The sequence below is a fragment of the Panthera leo genome, chromosome B4 (genome assembly GCF_018350215.1).
Source record: "Panthera leo isolate Ple1 chromosome B4, P.leo_Ple1_pat1.1, whole genome shotgun sequence".
Classification (NCBI taxonomy): domain Eukaryota; kingdom Metazoa; phylum Chordata; class Mammalia; order Carnivora; family Felidae; genus Panthera; species Panthera leo.
Genome location: NC_056685.1, coordinates 41,666,181 through 41,690,569, shown reverse-complemented (window position 1 = coordinate 41,690,569; position 24,389 = coordinate 41,666,181). Strand labels below are relative to the sequence as shown.

Genomic DNA, 24,389 nt, shown 5'->3' with positions numbered 1-24,389 from the left:
GGTGAAGGTGGCGGTGGTGATGAGGATACATATGTATGTGTATATGATAGGGCAGATATAGAAACCTTTCTGCCTATAAAGTCCTCCCGGGGTGCCTGGGCAGCTCAGTCAGTTGAGCATCTGATTCTTGGTTTCAGCTCAGGTCAGGGTTCAAGCCCACAGAGGGCTCTGTGCTGTCAGCACAGAGCTTGTTTGGGAGTCTCTCCCCTCCTCTCTCTCATTCTCTCTCAAAATCAATAAATAAATAAACTAAAAACAAGTAAAATAAAATCCTCCCAATATGAACTATAATTACACCCCCAGATAACCCCGCACTTGCAAGGTAAGCCTGACTTTGACTTTCTTTTTCTTCCCCACACACCTACAGCTCAGCTGTTTTTCTTATTTACTGTGGTCTTTCCCCAGCATTGGGTTCTTGGCAGAACTGTGTCTTCCTGCCTGTTATGTTTTTTTGCTTTTTTTTAAGGTTTATTTATTTATCTTGAGAGCGAGAGCATGAGCGTGCAAATGGGGGAAGGGCAGAGAGAGGGGGAGAGAGAGAATCCCAAATAGGCTCTATCTCGCGAACCATGAGATCATGACCTGAGCTGAAATCGAGAGTCAAATGATTAACCAACTAGCTACCCAGGCGACCCTGATGTTTTCCCTTCTTACCTCTTGATCATTCTGCAACCTCACTGTGCAGCAGAGAAAAGTGATGTCAAATGTAGGTGCCCTTAGGTGGACTGACATTAACATTGAAGGCAGAAGAGGGCTAGTCTTAGAGACTTCAGGATGTGTCTCTTTGGTTAATTTTTCCCTGCCCTAGTGAGGTATTCAAGCTTGTTTGGGGACGTCCTAGTGGATTCACTCTTTAGGAAAAATGCTGTGCTTAGAACATGCTTTGGGAAATTTTGTCCCTTGTAGTTCCCCCGGATCCCATATGAAATCTTGTCTCCACTGAGCCCCTGACTGAGGAGAATACAAGATATCAGTGCTTGAGCTTCCGAAAGAACAATCTAGTCACATGGCCGGAGAGCCAGCTCTTCTAGATGTGCGCCTTGGTCCCTGGCTGCTGTAGCAATGTCCCTCAACTCTCTATCCTTTCTCTCACCCTTTTTCCTCCTGTTCCAAACCCCTCCAACCGCAAGTCTCTGTCTCTCTTCTTTGGGTAAGTCTATGCCTCCAAACAGGAGCGAGAGGTTCTGCTCCTCATTTCCTTGTTGTATTTCTTGGAACTTCCAGTTCCTCAGGTTTGGGCCATATGCTAATGATGGTTGTCCTTCTGTAGGCTTTGCAGGCTTTTAGGGGTTGAGGTAGACTCTCACGATGAAATGTACAATTGGTGCTCGGATTCCAGGTTGGCCTCTCCAGCCCCGAGAACAACGAATGCCTTTCTCATTAGGCTAAGAAGAAATCCCATGTCGTCAGTCAAGCGCATTTTTTTGCAGGGAGAACTTTTTTAGAATCATGTTTTTACGGAGCATGTTCGCATGTTAAAGCATTCGGTTCACATGAGTTTACCCCATCTACTTGTGACACTTCAACTTTGGTATCATGGTGTCAAAGGTCATCAAATATTCCCCAAACCCGCCACGTACAGGACAAGTCAGGGTCTGCCAGCTCCCTTTAGATTCTTTCTGAACACTAAATCTCTGCTCTAATAGAGGGCACATCTCAGTCTCTACACACGTGTGTGTACATGCATACACACACACACTCACACTCATAATTGGATCATAAAGTACACAATTTTATATACACTTTCAAAACTAACAATATTTTTTTTTATTTTTTAAGGTTTATGTATTTTTGAGAGAGACAGAGCACAAGTGGGTGAGGGGCAGAGAGAGAGACACACACACACACACGCACACACACACACACACACACACACACACAGAATCTGAAGCAGGTTCCATGCTCTGAGCTCTCAGCACAGAGACCAATGCAGCACTGGAACTCACAAACTGCAAGATCATGACCTGAGCCGAAGTTGGACGCTTTACCGACTGAGTAAAGCGTTAAGTAAGCGTTAAGGAGTCCCTTAATGATATATTTTAAATTTCTTTCTGTCAATTAAAATATCTTCTATGTCATTTGTATTGTTGCCGGTATTACACTGTATTACTGAATCATAACTTATTTTTCTAATCCCATTTGTTGTATATTTATGTTTTCAATTACAATACTGTGATGAAATTTTTATGAACATCTACATTGACCGAATAGAAAAGCCATTATTATTTCCTCAAGATAACCATTCTGAAGCCTCTGATATATATTGTCTAATAGCCATCAAAATAGCTATCAGTAGCTTTGATTTTCAACATTAACTGAGAGCATTATTTTCTTCATAACTTTGCCATAAGTGCATTATATCATGTTTTTATCCATATTTATCCTATACACCAAAATATTATCTTATACTGTAACCTTAAAATGTCTGTCATAACATTTCTATTTTTTCTTTAGAATGTTTTTCATTTTAGTGTTTACTTATAGGAATTCTTTAAATTTTTTCTTAACTTTTATTTTTGAGAGACAGAGAGAGACAGACCACAGCAAGGGAGGGGCAGAGAGAGAAGGAGACACAGACTCTAAAGCAGGCTCCAGGCTCCGAGCTGTCAGCACAGAGCCCTATGCGGGGCTTGAACCTGCAAACTGAGAGATCAGGACCTGAGCTAAAGTTAGATGCGTAACCAACTGAGTCACCCAGGTGCCCTGACTTATAGGAATTCTTTATAAACTGACATCATTTACTATTTGTCTTACATATTTTCTAAATATTTCCCCCATTTTTGCATATTAATGTATTTGGGGTTATGCATGTGTTAAGGGGCTGTTGTGTGATCAAATTTATAATCCTCTACCTTTAGGATTTCTGTCTTTAATGCAATGCTTCAAATGTCATTCTTCATACCACAATTACTTTTAATCAATTTTATTTTTCTATAAATAATTGTATAGTTTCACTAGAGAACATTCAAAACCTTATTACATCTCAGTTTATTTTACTGTATGTAATGGTGTTATATCAATTGCACCAAATAAGAATATTTTAGATATGTGATATATGAATTTATGAATTACTTCTTCAAATTAAAAAAAAATAATGTTTATTTATTTATTTATTTATTTTTGACACAGAGAAAGACAGAACATGAGCGGGGGACGGGCAGAGAGAGGAAGACATAGAATCTGAAGCAGGCTTCAGGCTCCAAGCTGTCAGCACAGAGCCGGACGCAGGGCTCAAACTCACAGACCGTGAGATCATGACCTGAGCCTATGTCAGATGCTCAAACGACTAAGCCACCCAGGCGCCCCTGAACTAATTACTTCTTAAGATGCAATATTTATGACCACAAACCATTACCATTAATTTACATTTCCTTTGTTATTTTGCTGATTAACAAGAATTTAAAGGAATCATATTTTACTGGACTTTATTCATCCATTCATTCAATACATATTTATCAAGCCCCTATAGATAGTATTTAGAAAAGGTTCTCAATGCATGCTGTTGAAGAATGTGCCAGGCACTGTCCTAACAGCAGAAACACAGAGGTGAATAAGGCATGCAGAGTCTTTCTTCTCATAGAGTTTGTGTGTGTGTGTGTGTGTGTGTGTGTGTGTGTGCGTGCGCATGTGTGTATGCACATGTCTGTATTTTATTTGTTGTGGAACGTGGAAAGTGATAAACAAGTAGACAGATAAAACAATTTCAGGCGGTGTTAAAGGCTATGATTTGGTCAACGTCTCAGTAACTCAGCCCATTAGATTAATTCCGAAGACTGTTATTTTCCCTTGCCACTTGGATTGAACCCAGGACTTCAGATCATCTTGTTTGGGGGCAAGATCTCTCCCAGCTGTCCCTGACCTAGCGCTTCCCCATTGTCTGCTTCTGCAGGAATGAGACCCAGGAGCTGTCCAGCAGCTCCCTGCACAGGTACATCAGTCCCTCCTGCCTCCCCTGCTGGCTCCTGCCTTCCCACCAGGGGCGGTAACCGAAGGTGCTGCTGCTTTTTCAGACCAAGAGAAGCTCTGACTCAGGGGAGGAGACACCGAGTGCTCAGGGCGAGTGGAGGTTTGGCACGATGGCTCCTGGGGCACAGTGTGTGATGACTCCTGGAGCCTGGCAGAGGCCGAGGTGGTGTGTCAGCAGCTGGGCTGTGGCTCTGCCCTGGATGCCCTGCAGAGGGCGGCATTTGGCCCGGGAAATGGGAGCATCTGGCTGGATGAGGTGAAGTGCAGGGGCAGGGAGTCCTCCCTGTGGGATTGTGCTGCCAATCCTTGGGGACAGAGCGACTGCAAGCAGGAAACAATGCTGGAATGAGGCGCTCTGGTTGAGTAGAAGGACCAGGGTATTGGGTGAGGATCCAAGGACATGTGAGTTTGTATCCAGAAGTACTTCCTGTACTTTGTATTGTGCCCTGGCTCAGTACAAATACAGGAGAGGCTCTTGCTTGACCTGGGATCTGGGAGAGAACAATAGGACTCTGATGTAGGTGTAGCCTATGGCTTTTCCAGGCCAAGTCAATACAGTGATCCCATTCTCCTTCTCTTCTCTCCAGGTGTGAGGACAACCATTCTCCCCCATTCATGGAAGTAAGTGGTTCTTCTGTCCTGAACTATGTCAAAGAGGAGACACCCATATTTTTAGGGACCTGCACTATGGAATCTACATATTTCTGGGAAAATTGACCATTTCAGTATAGGAAAGGCCTAATGATAAGGTGTTCATAGTCCTATTAAGTTGCGACAGCTACAACGCTCCAAAGATTTACTGGCTTCAATTTTATAAAATTCCCTTAGAACCAGATTCAGAAGAGAGTTGACACAGCTCAGGGCAGGACCTAGGTCGATCACATCTTGGGATTCAGACAAATCCACTGTATCTGAACGGTGATTTCATGGTCTTGAGGACTCAGGAGATGACTGGGATAAGGGGGATTCTCCTGGGCTTATGGCCTTCTCTAAAATCTCATGGCCCTCTTTTCTCCTCAGACAACAATTCAGGCTCAGCTCCTTTCCCTGGCATTTTTTCCCTACCTGGGATCCTCTATACCAACCTAGGGGACCTTCTTTCCCCAGTCCTCATCATCCCAGTGATTCAGCTCTGCAGATGGTGAGCAGAGCACTGAGGCAGGCCTTAAGGATGCTAAATGATCTGGAAAGTAGTGGGAAGACTATGAAGCCAGGTGGGATATCAAGAAAAGTGCACAAGTATTGGTCTCCATCCTCATTATCTAGCAGAACTCCACCTTCCCTACAATGGAGTTCAAGATTTGAAAGAATTCAATCCTTGGTCCTGGGTTGAATGTCAAATCTCTCAAAAATTATGACTTCTTATGTGAACATGTTAGTGGAAACTGAAAAACTAAGGGAAACTGAAAACTGATAGTAGCCAGCTTTCTATTTGGGCTTTGTTGACATCATGCATCAGAAGTAAAATATAATAATCTTGGTGGGCATACTTTATTCCATCATTGAATTCATCATTTTCCTATGGCAAATGGCCATGTATATTGCACCAGGAGAATCCTTGAGCATCTTCCAATCCCCATGTCCTGCCAAAAATTATGAAGATTGCAAAAGTGAGTGTAGGTTGGACCGCCGCCCCCCAACAACATCCAGAGCCATCAATTAAGTATAATAGGTTGGGCTTGGTAAGAACGAGGGTATGAGTATGGACCAAGTTTAGAGTCCCCTGTCTAAGAAAAAGAGACCTGGAACATTTGATAGCCTGGGCAAAGTAATGCCTTGAGTAGCCTATAGAGGAAGTGAGAAAACAGGTCAGTTTATTCACCTTGTATTTCCTTTGGGAGAAACTGAATCAACATGAAACTTGCTAAATTATCATCAAAGCAAAAAGTACTTTATTCAGAACATTTCATTTTAAGTAATTTCCATATAATACCATTATAGGGCAGCACTACTCTATTGAAATACAGGCAATTAGAATATCTTAGGCCTTATCTCATTTTTAATGCAACATCAGGTGAAAACCATGGTAGATGTTCAAGGGGCATTTAATTCAACGTCATCATACCCCAGGTCACCCTCTTCCCCCTGGAGCAGCCAGGGACTATCTTCTTTCCCAGGACCAGCTACCTCTTCAGAGAACTGCAGAGAAGAGCCTGAAACAGTAAAGAGAAGTTTGACTGGAACTGTGACAAAGTGATAGGACAGTGCCCCACGGTGGAAGCAAGTTAAGTAAGTAGTGATGACAAAGCATCCCTGGAGACCCAGTAATGCTCAAGGAAGCTCAGACAATTTAATATTAGTTATAGCAAAAATATATCAAGGTTATCCTATCAGAATCCAGTCCATATGGGTTTCTGGGGCCTCAGCTTATCTGGGAAATGCTGTTATCACAGATCTATGGCCAACACAGGGGCTCTCTGAAGACATGTTTCTCAGCAAATGGATGGCCCAAGAATAGTGAAAATCATAAGAAGGGACATGAAAATTTCTCCTCTCACAATGTACAGGTCTGAATTCAGAAGGAAAAGGACAGGAGACCTAGGAGAAATCTCAGGTCCTCACTGGAGGTTCAACTCTGCTCTTGTGTCCCCAGATGCCCATAGAAACAATCACAGGATCCTTCCTTCCATAAATGCCACCTCTCCAGGAATCACATGGGCCTTCAGATGGAAAAATACTCTTCTCTGGAGAATGAATGTCTTCATTTGACCATTGAAATGTCTGGAGCAGATTGGCTCCAGTTATCCACAGACAACTGCCCACAAATCCAGTCTCTATACTCCATCACCATGGCTTTAATATTCAAGGCCACCATATATCTAGACTTTGTACATATTAGGGCTAACATATGATTACAGAGCATCTCAAATGATCAAAATGCCTCAAAAATTCCAGTATTCCAATATTTCTTACATCTCTAAATGCCTTTCACATATGAGACAGTGCAACAATGTTATTAGAACAGTTGCTCTATTTTTGGATTTGGTAAGTTAATCTATAAGTCTTAATGCAAGCACATGAAAGACGAAGTTATGGAGACTCTGATACCAAGAGCACAGAGTGATTCCTCCCTCCCCAAGGAATGTGCCAGCACTAAAGAAAGGAAGATGGTTGAAGGATATGAGGTCATCCAAATTTTGAATCTACAGGAAGGGCGGGCAATGAGGATCTCAAATTCACCCTTTCCAGGACAGAGACAAAAGATTACAGGAGATCAGCTAACCCCACTCACCTGTCTGAGAGGCCATCATCCCATTCTCCTCGGGGGGCACGTCCCCCTCACTCATCCAAGAGTCAGGAAGAGCCTCAGGCACCGGTACCTCTTCAGCATTATCATAATCCTCAGCAGGAGTGTCAGTCCCCTGAGCTGGGGTTTTAAGAGCAGACAAGGGGGTCAGATGAAACCACAGTAAATGGGTTGGCCTAGGAAATACCTGAAATCCTTCTGCTGCAGAGATTCTGAAGGCTGCTAAAGTAGAGGCACTAACTACCCACTCCCTGTTTTAACAGGTCTCATCCAAGGTCATATATTTCACTTTGATGTGTCCGTAAGCCAGAAAAATGATCCAAACACCTCAATATTCCCTTATTAAAACTACATATTTCAGAGAAACTCTTACACCAATGGATTACTAAATATTTTGTCAGTTATACTTTCCAGACGATATTTTTCAAAACAGTGTGTGTGAGTTGTGACTGAATGAGGATGGTGTTGAACACAGCCCGGCCTCAACGTGAGGCATGTTCAGAGCAACCAGAGAAGGAGGAGAGAAGAGACCTCTCTAATCCTAGTCAAAGGCAGATGGTCCCTCTTGGATCCCATCTCTAGGAGGGAAAGCCTCCTGCCCCTAATATCCAGCCAAGGCAGATCCACCCGTACTACCTGGAGCAGATTTAAAGTCACTGTCTTCCTCACCATCCCCAGTGTAATATGACAGGGTAGTCACTGAGTCCTCTGACAGGGACGCTAATGTGGAGACAAACATCACAAAGCAAGCAGAACATGCTTTCTCACGCCCGTGGGACCTGTGGTAAGGCTGAAAAGAAATGCTGGAGTGGGCGAGCCTCCCGTAGAATAAAGAGAAGGCTCAGCATTCACAGGGGCTCAGGAGGGGCTCATCCTGCAGCCTTTGGAGGGGCTGCTTCTGTGAGCCTGGGGCACGTATGGGGTCTGGCACGTTCTGAGAAGACGTGGCTCGCAGACAGCAGGGACCAGAAGTCCCAGGAAAGCAAAGTAGGGATACACACCAGTGCCGCCCAGCAGATCTTCCTTCATTGTCACAAGATGATCGATCTCCTCGTACACAGCCTCACTGAGAGCATCTTCGAAACTGGATAAGGCTGAGCAACCACCAGCAAGTGAGAGATCGCCACCTGAGTTCATCCCTGAACCAACAGGCTAATCGTTCTTCCCAAGGCTCACAGGTGGAGAAGCCCTCGGGGCTGCCAGGATGCCTTCATAGTCTCCAACCCCATGCACCATATCTGCACCTTCTCCCTTGCCTACCCTGTGTCCACAGCTCAGCTCCTATCCCTTCCTGTCTCACATAGAAGCCATGACTTCCGAGGGTTCACACTCCAACCCTCAAAGCCTCTATAGATTCAGCCTTTACAGTTCAACGTAGAGCAGCTGGAGTTTTTCAAACACGGTCTTCCCCACCCCTCACGCCTGGCCCCATCTCCTGCTTCCACACACTTTCCATGTTACCCAGTACTCCCTGTAGCCCACCTCTGCTCGCTGCTCTCCATCTGTACAGCTGAGTTACCAGGATGATGAGGACCAGGAAGAGAAGGGACCCCAGGATGAAGCAGAGCATCTCAGACAGGGAGAAGATGCCACGGACAGGATTTGGGCCTGGTCTGGTCCCTAAAGAGAATAAAACCAATAGAATTTGGAGAAGGGCAGGGGCCTCGGGAAACTCCTTTAGCATTTCCAGAGGTGCCCAGGATGAGGAAGTCCCAGACTCAGACATAACAGGACTGACCACGACCCTGGTGGGCACTCCAAGCCTTGTCCTGAGATAAATTCAACTCCACTCCAGTGAGGTCCAAGGGAGCGCTAGGATTATCAGAGAGCTTCCCTGCTGCAACAGCCTCTGAGCACCAAGCCACACAAATGCAGCTCCCTTTCTTTGGGCTTCACCAGACCAGAGCATCAAGCAGCTCCTGGAGTAGGCATCTTGCCTCTGAGCAGTGACACTCAACAGACAAATGGGAAATCCTGAGATCCTGCAGCACGGGAACCAGCCTGCCTTGGCCCCAGGGCAAGAGAAACTTCTGGCGCAAAGGGCCAACGAAGGGAAAGCTTCCCCAAGGAAAATGCCCTAAGACTTCCCCACCAGCCAATGGCTCCTCAGTATCTTTCTTTTTCTGAATTGGCTAATTCTGTCAGATTCCACAGAACAAGTCCCCAGAATCTGAACACTGCGGCACTGTACCTGCTATAGAAGACAGCAATGGTTTTCTTTTACCTAGAGGGAAAAACAGTACAGGAATTGGCCAGAGTGCAGGGCCGTCCATTTTCCCCACCTTAGTCCCTGAAATCACCCCTCGATTACCACAACATCAATGTGGAGTCCTCCCCCACCCCTCCATCCGGGACTCACAGCACCTCGATGCTTTCAGAATGCAAACTTCCGAGGACAACCCTGGCCCACCCCGTTGGCCCACCCCTGCCCCAGCTCAACCAGAACCGCTCACCAGAGCACCTCACTCCAGCATCCTCCTCGTGCTTGCAGTCGCTCTGTCCCCAGGGATTGGCAGCACAATCCCACAGGGAGGACTCCCTGCCCCTGCACTTCACCTCATCCAGCCAGATGCTCCCATTTCCCGGGCCAAATGCCGCCCTCTGCAGGGCATCCAGGGCAGAGCCACAGCCCAGCTGCTGACACACCACCTCGGCCTCTGCCAGGCTCCAGGAGTCATCACACACTGTGCCCCAGGAGCCATCGTGCCAAACCTCCACTCGCCCTGAGCACTTGGTGTCTCCTCCCCTGAGTCGGAGCTTCTCTTGGTCTGAAAAAGCAGCAGCACCTTCGGTTACCGCCCCTGGTGGGAAGGCAGGAGCCAGCAGGGGAGGCAGGAGGGACTGATGTACCTGTGCAGGGGGCAGCTGCTGGACAGCTCCTGGGTCTCATTCCTGCAGAAGCAGACAGTGGGGAAGCGCTAGGTCAGGGACAGCTGGGAGCGATCTTGCCCCCTAACAAGATGATCTGAAGTCCTGGGTTCAGTCCAAGTGGCAAAGGAAAATAACAGTCTTCGGAATTAATCTAATGGGCTGAGTTACTGAGACGTTGACCAAATCGTAGCCTTTAACACCGCCTGAAATTGTTTTATGTCTACTTGTTTATCACTCTCCACATTCCACAACAAATAAAATACAGACATGTGCATACACACATGCGCACACAGACACACACACACACACACACACACACACACACAGACTATCAGAAGTAGGTCATAAAGAATTTTGGGAGAGGTAAAGCATTTAAATTGTGAAGGGGATGTCTCAGCAAGGAAATGACATCTAATGTAAAAACTGAATGAGGAGGGGCTCCTGGGTGGCTCAGGTCATGATCTCACAGTTCGCGGGCTTGAGCCCCGCATTGGGCTTTGCACTGACAGCCTGGAGCCTGCTTCGCATTCTGTGTCTCCCTCTCTCTCTGCCCGTCCCCCCCCCCCAGCTCACACTCTGTCTCCGTCTCTCAAAAATGAATAAACATTTTTAGAAAACTGAATGATGAGAAGTTGACAAGTAAGCAAAGCAGAGAGAACAGCTAGTGTGAGGTCTTCGGATGAACAGTGCCATCTGCCTGGTAAAAGAATACCAAGGCATTAAAGGATGGCCAGCCTGCCTTCCCTTACTTCCCGCAGGCCTGGCTATTTCAGGGACACAAAGAGAGTCAATATGTGTACCGACTGAGTGGAAGAGTGTTCCCAGAAAAAGACTGAGTGATGGGTAGGGAACAGATCATATATAGCTTTGTCAATCAGTATAGGAACTCTGAGTTTTACTTTAAGTTCAACATGAAGCCCCTGGAGGTTTATAAGCAAGAGACAGGATAAACGCTAATTTTTTAAACTTCTCTCTGACAGATGATAAGGCACAAAGATGATAGTGACAATGGAAGGTATAGAAGCACTGAAGATATATTTACAGGCAGAGTCAGCAGAACTTGCTATCATATGGGAAGTAGAGGGTGAGGGAAGTAGAGAAATTAAGGCTGACTCCTATATACTGAGCTTAAGTAACTGAGTAATCGTAGCGATGTTAACTGAAATGGGGAATACCGTGGGGAGGAAAAATCAGGAGCAGGAATTGAGAAGGTGGACTCAAATATTCTGCTTTAGACTAAATTTGAGCAGCCCGCTGATACTCAAGTGGAGATGTCAGGTAGCAAAGGACTATATGAGTTTCTATTAAGGACAGAGATCAGCTGTGATGGTATATATTTGAAAATTGTTAGTGCAGAGATGCTGTTTGGGCCATGGGCCTTAGGGAGGGAGTATAGCTAAGAAGGATAGACAGTCTGATACTGAGCCCTGAGAGTCTCCAAGATCTAGAGGCTGAGCACAGGAGTTACAACCCTGTAAGCATAAGAACAGCAATGAGGCAGAATTGGAACAATGATCAATGAGGTAGAGTGACTGTCAGGAGGGGTTAAAAACGAGAAGGAAAGAGGGGTGCCTGGGTGACTCAGTCAGTGGAGCGTCTGTCTTTGGCTCAGGTCATGATCTCGCGGTTTGTGAGTTCGAGCCCCGCGTCGGGCTCTGTGCTGACAGCTTGGAGCCTGGAGCCTGCTTCAGATTCTGTGTCTCCTCCTCTCTCTGCCCCTCCCCTGCTCATGCTCTGTCTCTCTCTCTCAGTAATAAATAAACATTAAGAAAAAAAATTCTTTTTTTAAATGAGAAGGAAAGAGAAGTCAGCCTGTTGAATGCTGCCAAACGGTCATGAGTAATGAAGACAGAAAAGTTTACTACATTTCATTACCTTACCAATTCGGAGGAATGGTGGACCCTACCACTTAACTGGGATGAGTTTAGACCAGTAAAAGACAGAAAATTGTGAAGACAATGAGTGATTACTGACCATCATTTTACGTGGTTTTTTTTAATGTTTATTTACTTTTGAGACAATGCAAGAGACAGACTGCAAGCAGTGGAGGGGCAGACAGAGGGAGCCACGGAATCCGAAGCAGGCTCCAGGCTCCGAGCTGTCAGCCCAGAGCCCGACGCAGGGCTCGAACTCACGGACCGTGAGATCCTGACCTGAGCCGAAGTCAGGCGCTCAACCGACTGAGCCACCCAGGCGCCCCACTGACTGTCCTTTTAGAAACTTGGCTGAGGAAGGGCGAAAAGAGGGATGGGCAGCAGCTAGTAAGGGAACTGGAGTCAAGGAAAACTCCGCAGGTATTTTTCAAGATGTGAGATACTCAAGCCCATATATACATTGATGAGAATAAACCAGGAGACAGGGAGGAAGTTGATGGTACAAGGAAGAGGGCATAACGGAAGTGAAGACTTTGACAAGTGCCATTAGGCCCCACAGCCTGAGCAGAAGACCTGGCCTAAGGTAAGGACTGAGGCCACTGAGCCAGGAAGCCAAACAAGCAGAGAGTGCGCACAGAGACCACAAGTGAGTAGATTTGGTAAAAGGGAGATGAGGGGTTCACAGCTGACTGTTCTAATTTCTTAGCGAGGTAAGAGGCAAGATCATGACTTGAGAACAGATGGTGGGGATCCAGGGGTTGACAACGTGTGGAGAGCAGAAAACATGTAAAATATAATTTTAAAGATAGGGCGAGCCCACATATTGGAGGACTCCGGGGACACTGGAGAATGCCCACTAGAGACTGTCCGTGAGTTCCAAAGTAGACTGGCGCCACGACTGTGGGCCATTTTCCCACCTTTCCGTTAGTCAAGTGCAGACAAGGAGTACTCTAACCAGATCTGGAGTTTGCCAGGTGAGGTTGACAAAGAGGAGGCGAGGGAGTTGAATAAGTTAAAGGCGAATGGTTACAATGCTGGATCATATTATCTCGTTTGGCTAAGAAAAAAAAAATGTGCAGACATGGAGAAGACTAGAAAAGTAAGAAAAATGGATAAGGGGAAAGACTGGGCATCTCCAGGAGGACGAGAAATGATTTGAAATGGAGCATTCTAGGTTAGGAGCCGTAAGTTTAAGAGGCACTGGCCAGAGACTGGAATACAGAAATCAAGATTTCCAGGTATACAGTTATTGGTGGTCAGTAGTGTTTGCATAGGCAGAGATAGGCTGGAAGGAAAGGTGCCTGGAAATGAGGAAGTCAACGAACTGCGAGGCCAGGGTGATGTCTTGGTTGTGTTTAAGGGCATTGAAGGACCCCCCCACTGGTTCCAGGAGTAAGACAGAGATGAACAACTTGGTGAGCGTGATGCTGCAGTCTTCGGTGGACAAGGGGAAGTGGCCAGAAGGTTAGGATGATGACAGCAACAAGCGCGAGCAGTGGGCGGTGTTGTCTTGTGGCGTGAATTTCCAGCAGTTGGGTGTTGAGAAGACAGACAGAAGAGGAGTTGTTGAAAGTGACACCTGCGAGCCAGGAGCATACCTCCTCCAAGTCCCAGCCCAGAGAAAAGAGTGTTTTGAGAGAGAAACAAAGAGCCTCCAGGTGACAGGCAAATCAGTGTTCCCAGGGAAAAGTCGGGTTTTGATCACAACGTGAAAGTGAAGGGAACATTGAGGGCATAAGGGAGTTTGAAGATGTCGGGCTCCAAATTCCAGCAGGCTCTGCAGAACATTTCAGGAGAGCGGGGTGAAGGGGACAGATTAAGTACATGGTAGTCAATGAAAGGCCCAGAGGATACAGGATCAGCCATGAAGACTGGGATCCTACGGCCTCTGAGAAGAGCTAAATTCAAGCAGAAAGACATGGGGGCATGAGGTCACTGACCTCTCAGTTCCCCAGGATGCAGCAGCCAAGAAGATAAGCAAATTCCTCTCAAACAGGAATGTCTTCCTGGGCCCTGCCTCAGAGAGGTCTCTGGTTCTGTACCGCTCTCCAAGGTCACCCTGTACCGCTCTCCCTCCCTCTTTTCTGCTCTGGTCCTGATGGGATTTTTCTCAGTGCCTCAAAGACACCATGTTTCCTCCCACCTCAGTACCTACACTGACCCAAGTGATCTCTCCACTTTCTTCCTTTGACATACTCTTACTCAGCCTTCAGGATTCCATCTAAGTATGAGTTCTTCTCTTACCCCAATTCCACACTTCCATGGCACTTTCTAGCTCTTCATGAAATTTCTGCCGAACAAGAGTTTTCAACGCTGGATTGTAAGCTCCGTGATGGCAGAGACTACATTTTCTTCTCTTCTCCATCCTCCTGTATGCAGTATAAATTTGTGCCTACAAGGCACTCAATTACTATCTACCAACAGACTGACTGAAAAACTAGTCTGACTGGTGTCAATGCATTCCAGAGTAAAATACCATCAGCTCAAGAAACAAATCAATCAGGAAGTGTCTGGATGGCTCAGTAGTTTAAGCATCCAATTCTTGATTTCGGCTCAGATCATGATCTCACAGTTGTGGGATAGAGCCCCGAGTCGGGGCTTAGCATGGAGCTTGCTTAAGATTCTCTTCCCTCTGCCTCTGCCCTTCTCCCACTCACACAGGCACACACACCCATTCTCTCTCTCTCTCTCTCTCTCTCTCTCTCTTAAAAAAAAAACAATCAGGATTGATTTTACTTTATCCTGTTGGGCTATTCCTAATTAACTGTTACTAATTAATTAGCAATTGCTTAGAAAGTTTATCAGGGTATTATTTATTCTTTCTGGTACCTTTCATGTAAACTCCTATTGGCACAGGTTTCCTTATTTTTTCCTTCAAAACAACATTGGAACATGTGAATCAAATAATCATCCAAACTTCATTTTGTAGTCTCATACTGAACCCATCCCTTAGATTCCAAGACATAAAATCTCACTAACAACATCCTGCAGGACTGGGATGGACACATAGAAACATTAAGTTACCTGCACACGAGATATAAGCTTCCTCTTTTGCAGAGCATGATCTGTGTTTCCACGGGCCAGAAGGACATTGCCAGAGAGAGAAATCGGTTTTCCGACACTGGATGTGATCCACCCACCGAAGTCTAGAACCCTCCCTGGGAACTACGGAAGAGTCGAGGGTCCCATTGTCTCCACAGCCAAGCTGTCTACAGATGATGGACAAGGTCATGGGTGTCATGGGGCTGTGGCAGACACTGCCCCAGGTCCCGTTGTAGAAAACTTCCAGCCACCCGGCACACTCCTGGTCCTCGCTCACCATCCTGAGGTTCAGGAAGTCTACATCAAAAGGAGAGAGAGGGGGAAACAGTCCACAGTAAACATTCCACTCAAATGCTCTTGATTTTTTTTTTTTCTCTCCATGCCAGGGATGGTGAACATTCATGGCTGACTCTGCTGAGGAAGCACCCACGGGATGACAAGGCTGAAATCTGTCTGCCTTCTACCTGCTTTTGTCTGTTTGTGTCTGTCTTTCTATTTCCACCACAATGACGCAATGGACTATGAACAGAGACGGCACTCTCCATGGAGGGCAAGCTGAATCCTGCTTCCTGACAAAACTTCTAACAGAGTCTGGGAAAGAGAGTGTGGAAAGTGGAATGCTGGCAGAATAACGCCCCCTCAAAGATGTTGTGTAAATATGTTACCTTACATGGCAAAAGAGACTTCACAGATGTGATCAAGTTAAGGACCTTGGGATGGTGACATTAACCATAATGGAATATGTGGAATATAACCATAGTGGAATAGTGTGGGTTAAGCAGGTGAGCCCAAATCCAATCACATCCTTAAAACCGGGAAGACTTTTCCAGCTTCAGTCAGAGGGAAACGTGACTATGGAAGAATGGGAAGAATGCTCAGAGGGAGCAACGTGGTCAGCCTGAAGAAAAAGAGAGGGAGCTAACTACCAGCCAGGGAATGCACACGGCCTTAAGAAACTAGCAAAGATGGAGAAAAGGAATCTCCCCTAGAGCCTCCAGAAAGAATGCTGCCCTGCTGACACGTTGGTTGGAGCCCAGCGAGACCCTTGGTAGACTTCTAACAAACAAAACTCTAAATTCATAAATTTGTGGGGCGCCTGGGTGGCTCACTCGGTTGAGCGTCCGACTTCGGCTCAGGTCATGATCTCGCGGTCCGGGAGATCGAGCCCCGCGTCGGGCTCTGTGCTGACAGGTCGGAGCCTGGAGCCTGCTTGGATTCTGTGTGTGTGTGTGTGTGTGTGTGTCTCTCTCTCTCTTTGCCCCTCCCCACTCGCGCTCTGTCTCTCTCACTCTCAAAAATGAATAAATGTTAAAAAAAATTGTTTTTTAATTTAATAAATTTGTGTGGTTTCTACCACTAATGGTGTGGTCATGCATTTCAACAGCAATGGGACCTCAAGACTTTGCCGCCACGGAAAACTGAAGAGCGGGCCCTGCTTTCGAATGGAAACTGTAGGAAATAGCTGTCAGGAGGTCTGAGAAGGAGGGAAGGAAGGACCTCAACCCCAGCTGCCACAGGAGGAAAAGAAAGCATCTAATCTTCACATCTGCTAGAAAGCCCGGCACTGGGGCAGGAAGCTTTCTTCTCCTCTGGCCCTTTCAGCAACACCCCCTCAGGGCTCAGCCTCCCCTCCTGCAGAGCCCCCCACCTCCTCGCCCAACCTGCAGACGGGGTGCGGGCGGACCTGAGCAGATGACCCCAGCGTCTTCCTTGTGCCTGCAGTCGTGCTGCCCCCACCCCCGGGCGGGGCACTCCCAAATGTGAGACTCCTTTCCTGTACAGTTCACGTCGTCCAGCCAGATAGAGTCTGATCCCGCCCCGAAGTGAGCGGACACCGTGGCATTGAGGGCCTCGCCGCAGCCCAGCTGTCTGCACACCACGTGGGCGTCGTTCAGGTCCCAGCTGTCATCACAGACGGTGCCCCAGGAGTCCTGGTAGCGGATCTCCACTCTGCCAGCGCAGGGACCGCCTCCGTCCACCAGGCGGAGCTGTCTGTGATCTGAGGGGAGAATCAGGCCACTGGGGCATCGAACAGGAAACCGGAAGGGCTTTCTGGTCCGGTGGGACCCCCCTCACCTGAGCAGTTGGGAGCACTCTCCCGTGAGCCCGCAGAGGCCGCCGGCTCAGACACAGAGTCGTCACACTGGGGCAGTACCTGGGTCTGGTTTCCTGCAGAAACAGCAAGGTCAGAGGGTTACTAGGGTTGGAGAACAGGAAGCTGACTTAAACTAAATATGGAACCGGGGGCCGGGGTCTGAGATGAAAGCTGTTACGTGACAGTAATGTTATCATAATTGTAGAATTCACTTCCTGCTTCTGACAAGGCCAAGATTTGTCTTTCAAGCCAAGTGAGGCACTAAGCATGAATTGTAAAATGTGGGAATGTATCGGGGCACCTGCGTGGCTCAGTCGGTTAAATGTCCTACCCTTAGGTTTTGGCTGAGGTCATGATCTCACTGTTGATGGGTTCAAGCCCCCCCTCATTGGGCTCTGCGCTGGAGCCTCCTTGGGATTCTCTCTCCTCTCTCTCGGCCCCTCCCCCACTCACGCTGTCTCTCTCTCTCTCTCTCCTAATAAATAAATAAACTTAAAAAAAATAAGTGGCAATATATCAGTACTGCTTGAAAGCGTTGAAGATCTACCAAGGCAGTGAGAATTTGGGGAGCCAAGCTCTAAGAGAAAAGACGGCCAGAGGTGAGCCACTTCCCCTCGAGGCCTTTGTCAATTCCAAGACTCTAGCGAAGATGCGGAAAGGTTCAGCACAGGTTTTGCCAGACTCACAGGGCTCTGGGAATAAAAGAATAATTGAGGGTCAGCCAAGGAGGAGGCACCCTATTAACCAGAGCTCTTGAACCATAGAAAGAAAACTGAACTAAAAGTAGACTACTCTTCACCGGGATAGCTGCACAGCATCTAATTATGCAATTCCTTTAAATAAGATGATCTGGCCATAAACAGGTGCCAGGAGGAAGCAAAGTAAAATCCTTTCTGAAGGATTTCTATAATGTTTCATCTACGATGTCTGCCAATCAAAAATGCCCAGGCAGAGGGGCACCTGGCTGGTTCAGCCAGTAGAGCATGAGACTCTTGGTCTTGGGGTCATGAGTTGGAGCCCCACGCTGGGGTAGAGATTACATTAGAAAAATTAAAATCTAAAAATAATAATAACGGGGAATAAAAGAGAAGAGATTTGACAAAAATCCAGGAGGATAAAAGAGGCATTGGAAAGAAATGTACAGGGTATCCAGTTGTTTGAGTTACCTGACGAGGAGTTTAAATTACCACGAATGAAATGTTTGTGGGGGCGCCTGGGTGGTTCAGTTGGTTACGTGTGGGACTCTTGATTTCAGCTCAGGTCATGATCTTACTTCATGAGATCAAGACCCGCATCGGGGTCTCCACTGACAGCATGGATCCTGCTTGGGATTCTCTCTCTTCCTCTCTCTGTCCCTGCCATCCCCCATCAAAAATAAACTTTTTAAAAATTTTATTTAAAACAAATGCATCTAAAAGATGTATAGGATATACTAAGATATATATTGCCAGATTATCTTCCAGGAATTTTGTAGTCTTTTGCTCTTCTACTAAACTGTATTTTTCTACTACCCCATACCTACCGCTAACATCAAATATCTTAATATTTTTAAATCACTGTCAACATGGTAAAATAATCTCTACTTTGAAAAAAGACAAATCCAATTTGCACTCATGCAGGATGGAATCTAATATCAATTTACCATGCTTGTACAATATTTCATTCTCCTGACTATGGCCACAACTCAAATTGGAAGGAGATTCTACCTAATAACTGGCTTGTATTCTTTAAAAAGATGTCAATGTCATGGGGCGCCTGGGTGACTCAGTCGGTTGAGCGTCTGACCCTTGATTTCGACTCGGGTCACGATCTCACAGTACATGGGATCGAGCCTCGTTTTGCGCTCCATGCTGAGCATGGAACCTGCTTAGAAGACTCTCTCTTTCCTTCTGCCCCTCCACCCTGCTCATGCTCTGTCTCTCTAAAAAATAAGTCAATGTCATGAAATACAAAGTGAGATTCAGGAAGTGTCCTTTATTAGAGAAGACTAAGGGGTATGACAACTGAACGTAGCATATTACCTCACCTCTTTTTTTGCCGCGAAGTATGTATTTGGGACAGTTGTGAAGTTCTGAATAAGGCTTGTGAACTAGATAATAGAATTATAACAATGCTAATTGATCAAGAGATGAATGGATAAAGAAGATGCGTCATATATATAATGTAATATTATTCAACCATGAGAAAGAAGGAAATTCTGTCATTTGGGACACCGGGGATGGATAGTGAGGGCATTATGCTAAATGGAATAAGTCGGAAAGAGAAAGATGGGTAAGTGCATGATATCATTTTTATGTGGAATCTAAAAACAATCAAAATCATAGAAATATCGAATAGAAAAGCTGTTGCCGGGGGCGTGGGGTGAAGGAAATAGGGAGAGTTTTATAAAAACGTACAGACTTCCAGTTATAAGATGAATAAGTTCTGAGAGTCTAATGCATAACACGGTGACGACAGCTGATAACACCATATTGTATAATTGAAATTTGCTGTAAGAGTTGAACTTAAATGTTCTCACACACACACAAAAAGATAAATGTGTGAGGCTGAAGCTGTATTAATTAACTAGAATGGGGGAATCGTCTCACAATGTATATGCATATCCAGTCACCATATTGTACCTTTCAAATGTCTTACAATTTTGTCAGTGACACCTCAGGAAAGCCGAAATTTTAAAATATTTTTGCTTAAAAAAAAAAACAGGATTACATTTTGATTGAGGTGGGATTTAATCTACAGATGAATTTTGAGGTAACCAACTTTGACAATATTTAATATTTTCAACTCATTTATATGGTGTGTCTGTCCATTGTTTACATCTTTAATTTCTCTTGAAGATCTTTTATGTCTTTGATTAGCTTTTCTCCCCAGTATTTTATGTTTTGATCTTTTTGTGAGTAGTACAGCTTTTTATCTATTTTCTACTTATTGATACTATTTATTAAGAAAATTATTTTTTGCATATATTTTGTGCATGGGCTTGTACTTAGCAATGTTATAGTTAGACTATAACTTCAAATAATCTAACTGTAGATTCTCTTGGGTTTTCTTGCAATCATGCAGTCTATAAATAATTGTTTTGTTTCTTCCTTTCTAATTCTTATACTTAAAAATTTTTTGTGCTCTAGTAAACTGTTGGGTAACAATGGTGATAGATATTAATATCATCTCTCTCATCTGAGGGAAAAATATTTCAATATTTCACCATTAAGTGTGACATTTGCACCAGATTTTTTTTATGAGGCCTTTGTAGACTGAAGAAAGTTCCTTCTATTTTCAATATGCTAGGAGATGTTCTCATGCATTGTTCTCAAATCTTTTCAAATGCCTTTTCCACATCTGATGAAAAGATTACATGGTTCCTTTTTTGTTTAGTTTTGTTAGTTGGTATATTTTACACTAACTTTGCATTTCTGGGAAAACTCTGTTTGGTTGTGGTGCATTCATTTTTGTACATCTCTGGATTCAACTTGCTAACATTTTCTTCATGAATTCTGCATCCCTATAGAGAAATGGTCTGCAATTCACCTTTCTTCCAATGTCCCAGATTTTTACATTTATGGTTCTTACAACTTTTCTTTAAGTTTGTGTTCAGTTAAAACTAAAAAGTTTAATACATCAGAAAAAAAGAGAATTAACACTCAATCTTCCAAATAATTAAAAAGAGAGAGAGGATAACTCCTACCTCATTTATGAGAATTGGAAAAATGTATACGTGGGAGGTGGTGAGTTTAGCAACTTCACATGTCACCATGTTGGACTCGATCATCAAGCTATTTTTTGGTGGAAAATGACAAGCTAATTTTAAAAGTTTATATGGAAGGGACTCCTGGATGGCTCAGTTGGTTGAGTGTCCAACTGTTGATTTTGGCTCAGGTCATGATCTCACGGTTCATGAGATCAAGCCACCCATTGGGCTCCATGCTGAGCGTGGAGCCTGCTTGGGATTCTCTCTCCCACCCCCTGCTCACTCTCTCTGTCTCTCTGTCTCTCTCTGCCCCTCCCCTACTTATGCATGCCCTCTCTCTCTCTCAAAAATAAACATTTTTTAAAATAAAATATATATGGAAAAGACCACAAATGATCCACACACTTGAGAAGAAAAACAATGAAGTTAAAGGAGTAACTTTACCATGTATCAAGACATACTACAAAGCTACAATAATTATGGAATGGGGGTATTAATGCCAGAATAAACAAGGATACAATAGAAGAGAATGGAGTCCAGAAAAAGACTCAGACATGCGTAGACTCATTATGACAAAGGAGGCCCTGCAGTGGGGAAAAGTGTCTTTTCGGGGAAGGAGTCTGAGTCTGTTGGATATCCTGATAAAAATATGAAATTTGACCCCTATCACACATGAAAATCAATTCTAGGACCATACAATTATATGTGAAATAAAGGTAACTAAAGTTCTATAAATACCATAGAGGAATATCTTCAGGATCTTTAAAGTTCTCTTTAAAAGGACATAAGAAGGGGCACCTGGGTAGCTCAGGCGGGTTAAGCATCCGACTTCAGCTCAGGTCATGATCTCATGGTTCATGAATTCGAGCCCCACATCAGGTGCTGTGCTGAGAGCTTCAGAGCCTGGCACCTGCTTCGGATCCTGTGTCTCCCTCTCTCTCTGCCTCTCTACCGCTCGCACTCTGTCTCTCTCAAAATAAATGAACATTTAAAAATTTTTTTAATAAAAGGATATAAGAAGCATCGTGTGCCAAAAAAAGAAAGTTGACACACTAAACCTTGTTAAAGTTAAGAACTTGTCTTATCAATAAACACCATTAAAAGAGCAAAAATAAAAAGGCAAGAGTTAAACACCCAAAATAAATACATACATATTTGCACCACAAGTCACTGTCACAATTATCTGTAACATCACTATTTGCAGTAATCAAGAACTGGAAATAAATCAAAACTCCACCATCAGTTGACGGATCAATACCTGGTCACATGGTCAATCAATGGAACGCTCTACAATAAAAAATGAAGGAAGCACTGCTATAAATAATTCATGCATGAATCACAAACATAGTATGGAATCAAAGAAGTTAGACACAAAATGAAACATACTATATGATTTTATATGAGGCTCAAAATAGAAAAAACTATCCTATAGCATAGAAGTTAGGGGACTGGTTTTCTTCAAGTAGGAGGGCAGGGATAGTGATTGGTAGGGTATGAATGTGGCTTTTGGGGTGCTAATGATCTCTTTGTTGATCTGGGTTGGGGTTACATGGCGTTCATGTTATTATGACTCACCGAGCTACACACTTACTACTTACATACTTTCTCTGTAAATACTCAGATGTATTTAAATAATAGTGTTAATTTAATTTGTTTTAATGTTTATTTTTTGAGAGAGAGAGAGACAGCGCACTAGCAGGGAAAGCAGAGAGAGAGGGGAAGAGAGAATCTGAAGCAGGCTCCACACTTTTAGCACAGAGACCAATGAGGCTCGAACCAGCGAACTTCAAGATCATAACCTGAGCGAAAGTCAAACGCTCAATCGACTGAGCCACCCAGGCGTCCCAACAGTGTGTTAATTTTAACAGATATCCCTCTTAAATTCCTTGCCTTGACCTAAAGGCAAATAGCAATGAAAAGAACCATATTTTATCATGGGTTTTCTCACTTTTAAAATAATTTTTCCACACTCTTTGCTCATAGGGACATTTCACTCAAAGAGCATCCTGAGTAGGAGTTAGCCCTTCCCTGTCTCTTACCTGAGCAGATCACAGAGGCTGTGTTTCCATGAGCACAATCAGGAATGCCCAGGGCAGTCATAGGACAATTCCACAAGAAAGACTCAGCCCCCGAGCAGTGAAATCGAGCTTTCCAAATCTGATCACCTCCTTCCACAAAGTATGCTCCTTTTGGAGCAGAGATAGCAACTCCACAGCCAAGCTGTTGACAAACAACATTGGCATTTGCCATATTCCAGTGTGAGGCACAGAGGGCTTTCCAATGTCCAGAAATATTCATCTCCACTTGTCCCTCACACTGAGAGGTGCCATTTTTCATGAGCCGGACTTCTGTGTATGCTAGTAAGAGAAGACAGGGTTTCGGTGAGATCTTATGTTTTTCTTACCCCAGCAGAGTATGCAGCGAGGTTGAAGTCCTGCTCTGCATCTCACCTGAACAGGAAACTTGAACAGCCCTACGGTGGCAAGCACCTCCTGGACAGCACACTCTAGGGCAGAAGCGGAGCTCAGGTTCATCCCCCTTACACCGGAATTCTTCAGGCCACACTTGTCTATCTGACTCCCTGAAGGACACATCTCCCAGGAAAGACACAGCTTTGCCACACCCCAGCTCTGCACAGATGATCTGGGCAGTGAGGAATGTAAAGTTCCCATCAGATACTAGAGTCCAGTCTTTTCCAGAATGCACTTCTACCTGCCCTGAGCAGGGTCCATCCCCACCAGCTAGACGCACAAATCCTAGGAGAAAAAACAACAACAACAAACACAGGTAAATATTCATGATTCTGGCTTGGCAATTAGAAGTGACATGTCATGGACAATGGTATATGACAGTGACATGTCAAAGTAAAAAGTTTTTCTTTTCCCAGGCATTGGCACAGAGGAAAGGATTTAACAGTTGGTGGCAGAATGGGACCTCCATGAGTGAGTTTCTGAAGACAGACTATTTGGAGTAGGTGAATACATTTTGGGGTTGGTTAGAGAAGTGAATTCCTCATCTACAAGTCTTGGCCCAAGGAAACTGCATAATACATAGGCATTCAGACTTAAGTACAAAGGTATGAAGAACAGAACCGACCCAGAGGGACATGGGTTATGAGACAGTAGAGATGTATCAGCCAGACAAGGTTAGAAAGTCATCCTGAGACTTGCGGGGCTCAAATTCTGGTCAGCTTTCTCTCCTGGGAGTCAATCCTCAAGTGGCTGAGGATAGGGAAAATCATGAGGGCTATATCCATGAATGCATGACAACCTGCTGACAGACTGATGGCTCAAGATTAGAAATATAGACATTATAACCAGTCCACAGTTATGATTTCAAATTTTATCTTTCTGATAATTTTGGATGCAAAATATTCCATGAACTTCTTAGGTGACCTACATGGGAAAGAAGATGAGTATGGATGTTAAGAGAGCTCAGAGAGTCAGGAGAGGAAGGGTGTGGTTCTAGCCAACTGTCTTGAAACCCTAGGACATAAGAATAGCCACCTTGCGGGGTGCCTGGGTGGCTCAGTCGGTTAAGCATCCGACTTCGACAATAGCCAAATTATGGAAAGAACCTAAATGTCCATCAACTGATGAATGGATA

At 44.8% G+C, this 24,389-nt stretch overlaps 2 protein-coding genes across 2 annotated transcripts in view; one reads left to right on the top strand and one right to left on the bottom strand.

Moving 5' to 3' along the window:
- CD163 (CD163 molecule) overlaps positions 1 to 4,330 on the top strand; it is a 137,874-nt gene extending 133,544 nt beyond the window's left edge. The window contains 1 exon segment of the mRNA XM_042948270.1: positions 4,019 to 4,330. Coding sequence (XP_042804204.1) covers positions 4,019 to 4,315 — 297 coding nt within the window. The 3' untranslated portion in view covers positions 4,316 to 4,330.
- Positions 4,331 to 5,976: 1,646 nt separating this feature from the next.
- LOC122225331 (antigen WC1.1-like) lies at positions 5,977 to 23,582 on the bottom strand. The gene is given in 12 exon segments (XM_042948269.1): positions 5,977 to 6,119; positions 7,199 to 7,333; positions 8,215 to 8,307; positions 8,696 to 8,833; positions 9,405 to 9,437; positions 9,667 to 9,981; positions 10,064 to 10,105; positions 14,983 to 15,297; positions 16,685 to 16,999; positions 17,077 to 17,169; positions 22,823 to 23,140; positions 23,234 to 23,582. Coding segments are annotated over 12 exon segments (2,289 nt in total).
- Between the last annotated feature and the right edge of the window lie 807 nt (positions 23,583 to 24,389).